The sequence below is a fragment of the Alexandromys fortis genome, unplaced genomic scaffold (genome assembly GCF_014885135.2).
Source record: "Alexandromys fortis isolate MF-2015 unplaced genomic scaffold, M_Fortis_MF-2015_v1.1 scaffold_24, whole genome shotgun sequence".
Classification (NCBI taxonomy): domain Eukaryota; kingdom Metazoa; phylum Chordata; class Mammalia; order Rodentia; family Cricetidae; genus Alexandromys; species Alexandromys fortis.
In genome coordinates, this window is record NW_026067906.1 from 8,072,096 (window position 1) to 8,086,917 (window position 14,822).

The 14,822-nt window shown below is 40.6% G+C and overlaps 1 protein-coding gene across 3 annotated transcripts in view; it reads left to right on the forward strand.

Moving 5' to 3' along the window:
- Positions 1-13,040, forward strand: part of Lin7a (lin-7 homolog A, crumbs cell polarity complex component) — a 128,814-nt gene extending 115,774 nt beyond the window's left edge. For all 3 annotated transcript variants that reach the window (XM_050135497.1, XM_050135498.1, XM_050135499.1), the window contains exons 5-6: positions 595-813; positions 8,991-13,040. In XM_050135497.1, coding sequence (XP_049991454.1) covers positions 595-813 — 219 coding nt within the window. In that variant the 3' untranslated portion in view covers positions 8,991-13,040. The remainder of the gene's footprint in view (positions 1-594; positions 814-8,990) is intronic.
- Positions 13,041-14,822: the final 1,782 nt, after the last annotated feature.

Genomic DNA, 14,822 nt, shown 5'->3' on the forward strand with positions numbered 1-14,822 from the left:
GAAGTTCAGGTACAGGCACAGATGATAATGGTGATGCTGTTGTCTTGGTTACAATGTGGTCTGGAAGTTGCAGACTTCAGATGTTTTGTTGGTAGTTTTATAGGATTTTGTTGTAGGAGAGAACTTTTGTTTCCATTATTATGATGATGATGATGATGATGTTTTGTTTGAGATATGATATCCTGTACCCTAGGTTGATCTTGAACTCACTATATAGCCAAGGGTGACTTGAGCTTCTGATGTTTCTGCTTTGGGATTAGCATGTCCCCCAAACTATGACTGGATATGATACTGACAGATTACATAGCATCGTGCATGCTAGGCATGCATCCTACAAACGGAGATACAACGCTAGGCCCTTGATTTTTATTTTTGAACTAGGGTTTTCCTATTGTAAACCAGGCTGACCTGAAGCTTACAATGCAGTCCAGACTCATACTTTGAACTCGCCGAAACCCTCTTATCTCAGCCTTGTAAGAAATGGAATTTACAGAGAAGACCTTATGCCTGCCACCGAGTTTGGCTTTTTACTAAGATAGTTATTTCAGATTAGTCCCCAGAGGGAATAAATGAGTTCTCCCCTTGTCTTTTTAGAGTGTGGAAGGGGAGCACCACGAGAAAGCTGTGGAGCTACTCAAGGCTGCAAAGGACAGTGTGAAGCTGGTGGTCAGATACACCCCAAAAGTCCTGGAGGAGATGGAGGCTCGTTTTGAAAAGCTGCGGACAGCCCGGCGCCGGCAGCAGCAACAATTGCTCATTCAGCAGCAGCAACAGCAGCAGCAGCAGCAACCACAACAAAACCACATGTCATAGGTGAGACCCGCCCTCCTCCCTGCATGCAAGCACCTCACTGCCTAAAAGTAGCTCCTGGGCCAGCTGAAATAAAACTGTCAGGCAGGAGAGACACCCCAAAGAGATTAATCAAATGAAAGGCAATGGTGTCCAAAAATATAAACAAGTTATCCCATTACCATGTGTCTTTCAGCTATAGTCCCTGCATATGTAAGGTATTTGGGGAAATAATGTCCTACAACAGGGGTAAATACTGGCTTTAGGATGCATTTTTGTAAACTCAGGCAATTCATCCTTTTTGCCAAAGTAGGAATGGGAGTTGATTATAGTGCCCACTCATGCCCTTGACTGGTAGTTTTCACCCAGTACAGTGCTATTCCTGGCTACATATACTTTAGATGAGAGAGATATAGAGTATTGGAAACGTGTTCCACATGAAGAATGAAGCAGCAAAATGACAGCTAACACAATTTGACATCCCAAAGGTTTTGAAAAACATCTGACTCTTACCTTCTCCCAACTTTCACTTCACAACAAGAAAGGATAAATTAAGTTTTACATATATTTTCAAGAAAAAAATGTGTTAATAGTAAAATTTGTCTCTTTTGAAGTGTTTATTATGTGTTAGGAACACCTTTATCGCATACCCCTAAGTCTCTGAAGAACCAACCATCCAGGAAATTAACATTAAAGCCACATCCTAGTCAGTGTTCTGTTGCTGTGAAGACACCCACCATGAACACGGCAACCCTCATAAAGGAAAACATTTCACTGGGACTGGTTTACAGTTTCAGAGGTTGAGTCATTATTATCATGGGGGCACATAGGCAGACATGGAGCTGGAGAAGGAGCTGAAAGATCTACATCTGGATCCACAGACAGCAAGCAGAGACTGCCACACTAGGCCTAGCTTGAGCATATAAGTCCTCAAAGTCCACCCCCACGGTGATGTACTTCCTCAATCAAGGCCATATCTACTCCAAGACAACATCTCCTAACAGTGCCTGTGAGCTAAACATTTAACAACATGAGTCTGTGGGGACCATTCTTATTCAAACCACCACAAGCCACATCTTTGAGATGAGCAGTCTAAAGCTGTGATCAGCCACCATTAAGAAGTAGCTTGAAATTGTGGTTCTCCTTCCTCAAGTGTAGGATGCTCTAAAGTTATTTTTTCCAAGCTATTCACTGAAAAAGAGCAAATTTATCATTAGGTATTTTGTACTATGTTGTCTTTAAATGTGTCCTGAAAAGGATGTTCAAATGTTCACAGAAAAGTGACAATAGGTGATGATGATCATCCATTTTGTCATATTGGTTTATTGTTTGCTTAAAAGAAATGCTGAATAAGACATGAGACGTGTCTTTTTTTTTAAGTGACACTTGTGACAAAAGAAAGCTACATGGTGAGGTTTTTTTCTCTCTCTGGGTATATTTAGGGACTGCAGAGAGGGCTGAGTAATAAGAGCACTTCCCAACTTTGCAGAGAAGCTAGATTTGGTTCCTAACACCTACATCACGGAGCTCACAACCACCTGTAATTCTAGCTCCAAGTTCTCTGATGCTTTTCTCTGGCTCCTGAGAGTACATCACAATCATAATATACATATAGACAATTAGACATGCAAGAGATAAACTAACTAAATAATGAAATAATACACACATACATACATTTTTAAAATTATATTTTTCCCCAAAGTATTTTGATTCAGTACCGCATGTCTTTTAGCACAATTGTGGACAGGCATTGTCCAGGAAGCAAAACACTTTGTCTTCATGGGGATGCATTCTGCTTAGAGGGGGTAATTAATAACTAAACAAGAAAAGAAGTCTACATCCTTTTGGGAGCAGTACTTTGAAAAGTTAAATGGAGACTGTTTGAATGGACTCTAGCTAGGTGGTCAGTTAAGATGCAGAGTTCTCAAAGGAAAAAGCATCTGAGATGAAACTGAGTGCCAAGGAGCAGCCCCCAAGGACATAATAAGGGAAGAAATGACCAGTGTGAGAGTGTATGAGCCGTTTGTATTTGAAGAACAGAAAGAAGACCTTAAGAGGTGGGAACAATGAGTGATAATGACAGTGGTGGGCTGTGAGGTCAAAAAGATGTGTAGGGACTGGGTACAGAAAGCCTCCACACCCTATTAAAGAAATTAGATTTTATTGCAATGGGACATGATGGACGTGATGACGGCTTTTAAGCAAAAAGGTGGCATGATTTGATTTATGTTCTATAAAGATAATTCAGCTTCTGTGACAATAGAGAATTACAGGGTTATGATGGAAAGAGACAAGTTGGATATATATATATATATATATATATATATATATATATATGAAAGATACAGTGATCCAGGCAAGGGATGGATTGGCATAGACTGTGTGGTTGGGATAAATACAATGAATAGAATAGACATTATGCCTAAAGATTTATCCTCAGTTACTGATTCGGTACTCTCAGAATTTTATCAAAAAGTCCTTTTGGTAGTAGAGGAAATCCATGATTCTCTAATCAATCGCTAGCATGCGTTCTGCTAATGCTATTGTTTCTTCTATTCCTGGTATTACAGGCTCATAGCTATTCTCCTGGGTGATTTATGATGTTTGCCCTGAGTAAAATTGCCCAGGGATATTTTGAAAGTAGTATGTGTCAGTCAGACTTCTGAGAGCTTACTGTGAAAGCTGCCCATGCTTTGTTACTTCAGTTATCTTTGGAAATATACACGTTGACATATACAGCCATTTGTATTTCTAGTCCCTGTTCCCTCCTTATTAAGTCACTTCAATATTACCCACAGCTCATTAGAAATCCACTTACATATTTTACCAGTAAACAAAACCACCAGGTGTCTTTTGTTGTTGACACAGAATGTGGGAGAGTTCTGTTTGCTTGAATATGATCTTTGTATCTATGCCCATAAAGAGAGCTGGTGCGTACACAACGACAGCCCCTTGAGATTAAATGTGACTATTTTAAGAACAATAAAAGCACACCCAAGTCACGTCACTCGTGGATTTTACGTCGAATACAGTCAAAAAGACCCACGTGAGCTCTTGTTGATGTTTTAGTTACCTTGATCTTTAAGGAGTCAGAAAAGATTTACAACACTTACTAATTTATACTACAGTCATTCTTAAGGATTTTCAAGCTTATTAAATCTGTTTAACTGGAAGCAGATCTTTGAGAATTTTTGTTGCCATTCAAGTCAAGACCAGATAATCAAATCAGAATAGCTGTCAGATACAGTCTCACTGCTTACCAGATGAAATATAACTTCATATTCTCCAAATCAGAGGTAATGTATGTTATCTGAGAAGTTTGAAATTATGAAGTCACTGTGAATGGGAAACAGATAAGAAAGAAAAGCAGATGGAATATAAGTCGGACAGGGTTTATCTTCCATACCCATGTGAATTTTAAATCCTGCCAAACTAAAATTGTCTTTTATCCTCATTAGATTAGATCCCATTTCCAAAAATGTAAATATATGAATATTCCAAAGTTACATGAAAGAAATCTAAACATACAATATAATTATAGGGTTTGTCCTTTGATGGCACTTCTTTCAGAGTGTACTGTGTTTATTCATCTTATACAGATTTTTAGTTTGAAAACATGATTTCATGTATACATTTGGATTTTCACTCTGATTTTTAATGAATAAAAAACAAGAGAAACACTAACACTTTTTCATATATTAACTGTAATGGTTTAGATAAAATGGCGCAGTTCCCCAAGGGGCGGCAGTGGTGAACCACGATGGGTAGCCAGGTCACACCACCCGTGGCCTCTGTGGGTCCCAGGTGGGTGGGAGGCAGTGTGTGAGAGACAGGGCAGCCACTCCCACTGGGAGCTGTGGCAGATGAGAGACAGGGACAAATAGGCATGCCATGCAGAAAGAGGTTTGGGTATAGTCTATTTGGTGGGTTATGGGAGGGAAGGGAAGGGAGGAAAGGAAGGAGGGAGGGAAAAAGGGAGGGAGGGAAAAAGAGAATGAGAGAGAACAGAGAGAGAGAGAAACAGAGGGGGGAAGGGGGGACAGGCTGCCACCTCTTCCAAAGAGAGACAGTACAGAGTGCAGGAAGATCCCCTTGCCTCAGAGGAAGGGGGTGTGGGCGGGGTTTGTCTCTAAAGTGCCCTCCCCCACTTCCCCTCCTTCCACCAAGGCAAGCAGATTTTTCTTCCTCTTTAAGCCTGCATTCTCTCTGCCCTGTCTCTCTTCTGAAGAGGTGACTGAGGCCTCTTCTCCTCCCCACCCCTATCTCTCTCTCTCTCTCTCTCTCTCTCTCTCTCTCTCTCTCTCTCTCTCTCTTTCTCTCTCCCTCATCTTCCCTTTTACTGAACAAACTATAACCAAACTCACTCTGCATGGTGTGCCTGTCTATCTCTGTCTGGTACCCACCACGGATCCTCATGGGACCCAGCTCCCCCTAGTGGCCCGCCCGCTGCCAACCCTCGAGGCACTGCACCATTTTATTTAAACCATTGCATTACTAGTCCAAGAAAAGTCCCAAGACAACGCCTGTTCCTGCACTCCATTGTTGGGCAAGGATAGGGCAAAGAATTCATCAACTATGAAACCATGACAAACCCCCACATATGAACATAGGAGTTGGCATTTGCCATCTGCTTCACTGACCCTACCATCTGCTCTTTACACCTGTTCCTTTTACTTCATCATTTCCGAAATCTTGCTCTACCTCCTGTGCCAAAACCACCGACCCAGGCACTGGGAACAGTAGAACCCATAGGGTGAACCAATAAAAGCAAATATGAGTCCATCAAGTAGAAATCTGGAGCAGAAATAACAAGAATGCTAATGTTTATGAAACAATACAAGCAAGAACTCTTTCTGAGGAGAGACACAAGGCAATACAGAGTAAAGGTTTGACAATGTCAACACCAGGCAGCAGGCCCAGGCTGAACCACACTGGGAGACAGCATCAGTACCAGTCAGCAGGCCGTGGTGACAATAGTGGTGTCCAGAGACTATCCGACTATCCAGACTATCCAGAGCCTCAGCCCCAATTCTGCCTGCACCTTGAGGAGCGACCACTGGAACTGAGACACCACCTGCACCTGGAGGAGTGACCGCCGGGAGCTGTGAACATCTGAGTTTTGGGCCTATATACACATGGAGGAGCCATTACCGAAACGCTCAACCTTGCCTGTAACTGACCGGAGCGTTCAAGGGAGTCAAAGACCCCAGCTTCACCAATTAGAGGAAGAGGAAATCCAGAAGAACAGGTTCCACCTGAACCAATTGGAGGAAAAGACATGTAGACAGTAGAGTAAGAATATACTCATCAACACAATTAGAAGTAGAGCACCATCAGAAACCAGTAGTTCTAGAGCAACAAGACCTGAACATCTGAACATCCCAACATAGATGAAGCAGAAGAAAATGTCATTAAAAATAAATTTACCAGGCAATTGAAGCTCTTAAAGAGGAAATGAAAAAATTCCTTTAAAGAAATGGAAGAAAGGACCAATGAAAAATTGGAAGAGATCAACAAATCCCTTAAAGAAAACCAAAAAGAAAAGCAAACAGATGAAGGACTTAATCAGGTTCAAGACTTAAATACTGAAATAGAGGCTATAAGGGGAACACAAACTGAGGGAACTCTAGAAATGGAAAATCTGGAGAAATGATCAGAAACTACAGTTGCAAACATAAACAACAGAATGCAGGAGATAGAAAAGAGAATCTCGGGCATTGAAGAGTCAATCGAGGAAATAGATTCATTGGTCAAAGAAAATGTTAAATTCAACAAATTTTTAACACAAAATATCTGAATAGAATGCTGTCTTATGAAGATTAAATAAGAAAGGAGAACTATGTAAGTCAATACAACACATCAATTAGGGACCATTTCGTACATTTCAGTCATGATAAACTGTTGCTACTGATTCTGCAGTGGTTAAAATGCTGATGGAATTCACACTTTATACAATGCAGGAAGGCACTTTGCTTCTGCCCCGTGGCCTCTTACATGTCTGTGTGTATTCTGTAGCCCCTGTGCTTGCTGGCGCATCACTAGAAGACTTTCAGCCAGTGGGTCAGTGAAGAGTAGGCAGAACAATTTGTTGGAAATCTATTTTGTGCATTTGGTGGCATTGACTGAAGCAAAAATAGCAGCATCCTTAAAAACAGAGATTGGGAGAAATGATTCTGTACTAGCTGAAGTGTGACAGTTCTGAGGGAGGGGTTCAGGGGAGCAGCACCCCCAAACCTGGTCAGACAAATGACACTGCCTGTTCTACGTGGTGCCAGACTGACCTTGGGGGAGGGGGGACTTAAATTCTGCCTCCGACAAGGGATATTGGTGTTTCCCACTGGTCAGCCAAAGGCTTTGAAGGCTTCCATCTCAGGAAAGGCATTGCTAAATGCTGTGGTGTTATAGTTACAATATGAATGCTACTTGGATTTTTTTTTTTTTTGCCTTCATGGAGAGAATTTGAATCATCTAGAACTAATAGGAACAAATGTTAAGTACTTGAAATGTTTCCAAACTCAATTCTTTATTTCATTTTGAAATAAACAATTGAAACAGGAAATGTTACAGCTTTTCCTGTCACGTTCATCAATGACTTCCTTAATATCAGGGTTTTCTTGTTGTTGTGTTTTGTGTTTTTCACATGTGGAAGACCATGAATGAATGATGATGCCCCGCATAATCCAAGCCATTGTCACTGTGGTGGTTTCAATGAGAATGCCTCCCTGTCTTAGTTACCGATATTATTGCTGTGATGAAACTTCACGACTAAAATTCACCTGGGGGAGAAAAGGGTTTATTTGGCTCACATATCCTGAATCACAGTCCACTGAGGGAAGCCAAGTCAGGAACTCAAACAGGGCAGAAACCTGGAGCCAGGAGCTGATGCTGAGGCCATGGAGGAGTGCTGCTTACTGGCTGGCTTTTCATAGCTTGTTCAGTCTGCTTTCTTACAACACCTAAAACCCTACCAGGCTTTTTCTTTTGGACCACCAACCAACTCCCAAATCATGACACAGAGACTTCTTATTAGTTATGAATGCTCAACCTAGCTTAGGCGGCTCCTTTTCTTAGCTCTTTTGACTTAAATTAATCTGTTTATCTACATTTTGTCTCTGGGCTTTTACTTTTCTTTCCTTCTGTACGTCTTACTTCTCTGTTTCCTGCAGTATCTGACTGGTGGGCAAACAGCTGTGTGGTTTCTTGCCCCAGGCACATCCCTCATTTTCTTGCTCATTCTCTCCTCTCTCTCTCTCTCTCTCTCTCTCTCTCTCTCTCTCTCTCTCATTCTCGTTCTTCTCCTGAACCTAGGTTCCTCCTCCTGTTCCTTCTTTCTGCCTGCCAGCCCCGCCTATCCTTTTTCTGCCTAGCTATTGACCATTTAGCTCTGTATTGGACCAGTCAGGTGCCTTAAGTAGGCACAGCTTTACATAATTAAACACATATCCTTACATCGTTAAACAAATGCAGCATAAGCAAATGTAACAGATCTTTATGCAGTTAAAGTAATATTCCACAGCATAAACAAATGTAACATAGCTTTACATGTTAATATAAGTATATATACATATTCATATATTCCACAACTCAGTACCACCAGCCCAGGGATGGCATCACCCACAATGGTCTGGGACCTCCCCATCAATCAGTAAAATGCTCTACAGCCTTGCCTACAGCCCGACTTTATGAAGGCATTTTCTCAGTTGAGATTCCCTGCTCTCAAACGCCTCCAGCCTATGTCGAATACATGATACTGTCCAGCACACCACCATTGTCTCCCATGTTTGAATGTTAGCTTCCCATTTTGTAGAACTGTTTTTGGAAGGATTAGTAAGTGTGGTTTTACTGGAGGAGGTGTACCATACAGGAGCTTTGAGATTTCAAAGATTACTATGCCCAGCTTCTCCCCACACTGCCACTCTGCTTCCTTCTGTGACTTCTCCAGTGCCATTCCTGTCTCCTTGATGCAATACTGTCCCCCAAACAAGCTCATGGTCTCACCCTCTAAAACCATAAGCAAACCCCCAATTAAATGCTTTCTTTCATAAGGTACCTTTGTCACAGTGTCTCTTCACAGCTATAGAACAGTGACTAAGATATTATGTAGTGAATATTCTTGATATTTTTAGTGATTTATAGTTTAAAAATGAATCCTAATCACTGATTTATCTCTACTGTCTTCCTCTACCCAACTCCATTTTTAGGCCGTGAAGAAAAGCTACCAGGTCAACCATCAGACAGTCAAGAATTTGAAACTGTGCTCCAGAATCCCAGCACATAGAAAAAGGGAAAGGCAACACCAATAACTGCACCCGTCACAAAGCTGTGAACACGTGCTGTCTCCATCCTTTACCACGGCAGTTCAACATCTTCCTCCTCTGGGTACCAGCCCCCTGCTCATCGCTTTTTACCCACTCAGACCTTCCATTCACGGCAGTGGAAACCCCCAGTGTGTTGAGGGAGGGACTTCTCCAGTCTGCAGACTGAAGCAGTGTAAGAATAAAGTCTGTGACTTTTGAACAAATCACCAGGGCTAGGATTAAGTGATTCTTTAGTCTGAGGCTCTTCCGGAGGTTAGCAAACCCTTCATTAGGCTATAGTTCAAACTGCATCAGTTCAAGGTTGTGGCCACTTGAAAGGAACCTACACATTGTCCCTCGCCCTCACCAGTTTCATAGTCTATATTGCTGAGCTGTCCGAATTGGAATTTGATTTAGTTATAAACCCAACCTCTATTCTCCTCTTGAAAATGGCAAGTTCTTATCTTACATAATCTCTTTAGAACCTGGAACCAGTTGGCTTTCTTATTTTCTGTTTTTATCCATTTCTGAGTGTCTTAGAAGAGTAGCATATTTTAGCTGAACTTTTAATATTTAAAAGCAGGAGTTGGAACTCAACGCTGTGCTTTTTGAAAATTTAAGTATTGTTTATATCTATTATTTCAACAGAGTATAATGTATATTTATTCCACAAAATACTTAAGACCAGAGTACACTTGCTCTTACTTGGTTCTTCGTTTACCAAGGTTTACTACTCTGGTAAGAGATTATCTTCACTTTATGAACTCATCCTCAGTTGGTATGTGTAACCAGGCCTCCATATTTTCTTGTTAAATTTTATTTATTTATTTTTATTGATAAACTTTGGAGAAGTCTAAACCCATCCTGCACATATTGGTGTACTTTCATAGATAACTATTTGATATTTTAAATCTTGGAGATTTATAAAACTGAATTATAATAGGTACACATAGATATACATCCAAGGGGATATATCACAGAAAGTTTTGATTAATTTCCCTAAATGCAAACAGTATATTTTTGACAGTCTAATATCAAAGGTAGTGGTCCACTTACATTGAGGTATGTGAAACCCAGTGGTACCAGTATTGTAAATGACAGACGCTGCTTCTTCCAAAGAGAAATCTATTCTAGTTTGCATATTCCCACTTGTAAATCCCCAATAAGGTTTTTCAACATTCACAAAAATCTGTTAGGGCATCCTGAACACAAAATACTTTTTTAGTTTAGGGTAAATATAGGCCCCTAATATGGTTTTCCATACTGTAATGAAAAGGAAACTTTTAACTACCTGGGCACGTAAATACCTTAAGCACAAAAATGTACACACACACACACACACACACACGCACACAAAAGAATAACTGCCTAGTTAAACCTAGTTGAACTGTTGAAATAGAGTCAGATATTTTACTATGTCCAATTTTACAAACAGAAAATGGTTCCCCACCAAGACACAACAAATCTGATATTTCAGATAGTCCTCCAACATAAAAAATTTCTGAAGCATGGCTTACAAGCCATCTTTTTAAAACTAAACAAAACCCATTAGATTTGCCCAGCATGTTTTATTTCACACTGTTGGGTGGCACTATTGTCAACAGAAATGTCTTGCTGCTCTAGACAGTGCATCACCAACCAGGTGACAAAGAGTGAGAAAGCCAAGAGCTACTCCAATTTATTTCAAGACAATTCTGTTGCGGTAACAGGCTCCCATCCTGAAAAATATCATTTTTTACAAGAGAGAAGTTGGGGAAGGTGTCAGCAAGAACCCGGAATGTTATATAAAATAGGTCAATAAAAGGGACAAGCATGAGAAAAAGAACGAAGTGGAGACAATATGAATATTATTCAGTTTGAAAGATAGTTTTCATTTTTATAAGAAAAAATAATAAACCTATATTTTAGTTATCATTTAACAAAGAAATATTAAAGCTATTCAGAAGATGCCACAACACTCTCATAAAAGGAAGTCATCTTACCCTTACAGTGAGAAAATGGTCAATTCAATGAGTTTCAGTACATTGTATAAATTTGGAGCTTAAGATGAATATGTTTTCACGTAGCTGTTAAACGTTTAATTAATCTCGAAATCAACATATGGTTTCCCATCAATACGAGTATTGTCAGAAACAGCTATGAAATAAGCAGATGCTTTCCACTGTTGTTTTCTAGAAGTCTCTGTATTTTATGCTTCATTCGTACAGTGTGTCGTGCTGATAAATGTATACCAGGTTGTTTGTTGAGATGAAGCAATCCATCATACGAACAGAAGCCAAGGATAGGTTATATGTCTTAGTGGGATTCACATACAAATGGCTGGTTTACTTCAGTGAAGTTCAGCTTGTTGAAATGCAAGCATTTCCCTAAAATTGTGATCACAAGTGACATCCTCAAAGACTTACAGTGCCACCGATGGGTCTCTGAAGTTTCATTGAAGCAAGACGGAAAAGGAAGGACAAATCTACCACAATTTGGCCTGACATTCTCTATTTCTAAAGAATCACATATAGAGCCATTGCCATGGCTGATGTCATCCGTTCAAAGAAAAAGGCAGAATAGACTACTCTTCCATTCCGTTCAACACAAATATAAGAAATGTTGTGTGAACAGTTAGGGAGAAACGGCTGTGACTTCTCAACAGGGATCTGATGAAGTGAATCTCAGTTCTTTCCCCGGGACAAGGTGGTTAGGCAGTGCAACAAACCTCTTCTGCACGTTTTCCCTGCTGCAATTTCTGAGGCAAGCCCAGAAGGTAAAGGAATCACTGAACCTCTTCATTGGAGCATTTCCATTTTGATTCTGTCACCATTTACAACGGGACAACTGCAAGGGGATAATGAGCCTAAATTACAATCGACTTTGGAAGAATAACAGACTTTGTCTTCCTCAATCATGTAATCAATAGGGAACTCTCTAGTGGTGAGAGCCATCACTATCTCTTAAGACTATGCTAAGATCTAAATGAAAAGTCTAGCATCCAGGGGCTTGTTAAAAACTGGAGCTTGTATCTAAAGAACTTAGAGACAAATTACACCCATTTACAAATGAGGTTCTCAAACGTGACACCAAGCTGATTCTATTTCCTTTATGTGGGTGAACGTCCAGGGCACCAAACGTGGTACTTTGCTTTCTGCATCTATTACTATCTATAGGTGTGTGAATGAGTGCCTGGATTTTTCACCTTTTAGCATGGCTTTGCTTTTAAGCACTCATAGATGATATTTAAGAGGAGCTTCCGCACTCGGGAGGCAGAGGCAGGTGGATCTCTGTGAGTTCGAGACCAGCCTGGTCTACAGAGCTAGTTCCAGGACAGGCTCCAAAGCCACAGAGAAACCCTGTCTCGAAAAAAAAAAAAGATAAAAAAAATAAAATAAAATAAAAGAGGAGCTTCCGACAAAATTGTGACACAGATAAAGATCATTCCCTGAGGATTCAGGGAACCTTTTGAGTAAGACCACCCCCAACATTCTGTCCTTATTTAGATCCCAAATAAGACCAAGGGATGTGACTGCAGCCCTGTGGATGGACTGGCACACTGTGGGGCACTCAATGACTATTTGTTGAATGAATGAATGATTCAAGAAGGGATATATGAATTAATTTTGACTTGGCTAGCATATTAATTGGCACAAGAATTTCGTGTGTCAAAGTCAGAGCCAGGATTTTCTCTAAGATAGGATCTGGAATCAAATTACAAGAACTATCTCAAAGATTTAAGTGTCTGTAAGTCAGGGGAAATGCTTGGGAATTCAGATTTACAGAAATTTATAGGAGTAGGAAAAAATCTCCCCAGTTCCTTACAAAAGCACTTGGACAACTTGGCATGGGTGCTTCAAATATGGAACTTCATTTCCAAAGTTTACAGAAGAACATGCTTTAGCTTCTTTTTGAAAAAAAAAAGTTTTTTGTCAAGCATATTAAATTCTCCTGTGATATTTCTATTCGTTAAAGCAGTCCACAGTCAATGAAAACATCGTTTCTAAACTTTCTGCTTTCCATGACCACTTTCTTCATCCTTGATTCCTAGAATGTACCTGAGCTTCAGATTGATCCCATGTCACCCCCCAAAACGTCTCCATGGATCTATTTATTTAACAGATATTCGTGTGTAGCTGGTGCATGCTAGATTCTGCAAATGCATTGGGAAAGAAGGCAAATGTAATGCCATCCTAACGTTCATGGTGAGGGACTCCTTAGCACGTATTCTGGTCAAAATCCCTGGGTCCCCTTCACACATGTTAGAAAAACAACAAACCCTCTCCTCATGGGAGACATGAAATATTTCCTGCGTAATTTACGTGAGCTTGCTTTTCTGAAATACCCCTTAAATGTGCCACATAGTTTAGCCATAAAGCAAAGCTACAACCCAGTGACATAGGCAGTTGTGACAGTCTTAACCATGCAGTAGTTCTTACCAGGCTGCAGCTTCTGTGCCGAATGCTTTCCCAAACACCTCCCCACGACAGCTCTACTCACTAGGCTCGATTTACACACAGGAAAACGAAAGCACAGACCGCATCACTTTGCCAAGGTCACCTGATTAGCTGGTGGAGTTGGGGCTTGAACCCATGAAGTCTGACACAATAGTTCATGTGCCTAACCATGATCTGTGGGCTGTGGGAGCACTAGTATATTCAAATGGATGAGTCGTTGCATATAGAAATACCCTGAATTTGCAAAGTAGCAAATAAAAGATGTTAGTAACTTACAACTCATGATAGTCAACAAATCGCATCAGAAATCAAAACAAAACAGGGTGAGAACTGAATCTTACTTCATAGCATCCATTTATGAACAGTACTTCAAGCCAGGGACAGGCATCCAGGTTTCAGATCCAGAAAATTTCTATTTGTGAAAACGTTTCAATGACTTCAGACGTATTTATTGTCAGCCACTGTGTCTATCTGGTGCTACAAAAAACCGAAAGAACAAAAACCCCTGCTCTAAGGGCTTCTACATACACAGTGCAGAGATGAACCAAGGCTATTTCATCTTTATAGGGAAGGATTGGCCAATTGTACCGTCCCCCCTCCCCCCATTGCATTGCATGTACATCGTGTCTTTCCAATTGTTTTCGTTGTTTTTACGAAAGAGCTGCAAAATTGTGCAGTGGTTCAACCTGACCAAAGTGGTATTATGCTGCTGGGAAGTAAACGTATTAGACACCAGACTGGACGTACTGTTTTTATTCACATCCCAGGGATCATCGGACACTGAGCCATGTGTTTATTTGGATATGAAGTCTCATATGTGTATTCCTAACACAGGTTTCGATCTTGCTGTGTAGGGTTGAGGTTCTTTCCAGAAAGAGAGAACACAAGGTATTCTTTCCCCTTTCCCCTTCCCTGCAGAGACTGGATTTTACAGCGGGGTTGTTGAATGCTACAAGTGGATACCAGTACCAGTATGGTTTTTGAAATCTCGTCACTTGTTTTGGATGTTTTCTTCCACACCTTTCTAAGCTTTCCTACAGAGAAGTAACCCCGAGTTTTAGAATCCTGCCCATGCTACCGCACCTAGCCATTTTTTTCCAGCATGAATGCTGGGGATTTGAACTCACATTCTCTTGCTTATATAACACTTTGCTCTCTTGGTCCTCAGACAGAGATTTATCTCTTACTCACTCAGCTTTCCTGACCTGATTTTTATCCTCAGAATGAACTTGGAGGTTTGTGTCAATATTTTTCACCCTCACCCCCACCATCTCCCACTTTCCCCACACACATTATTATT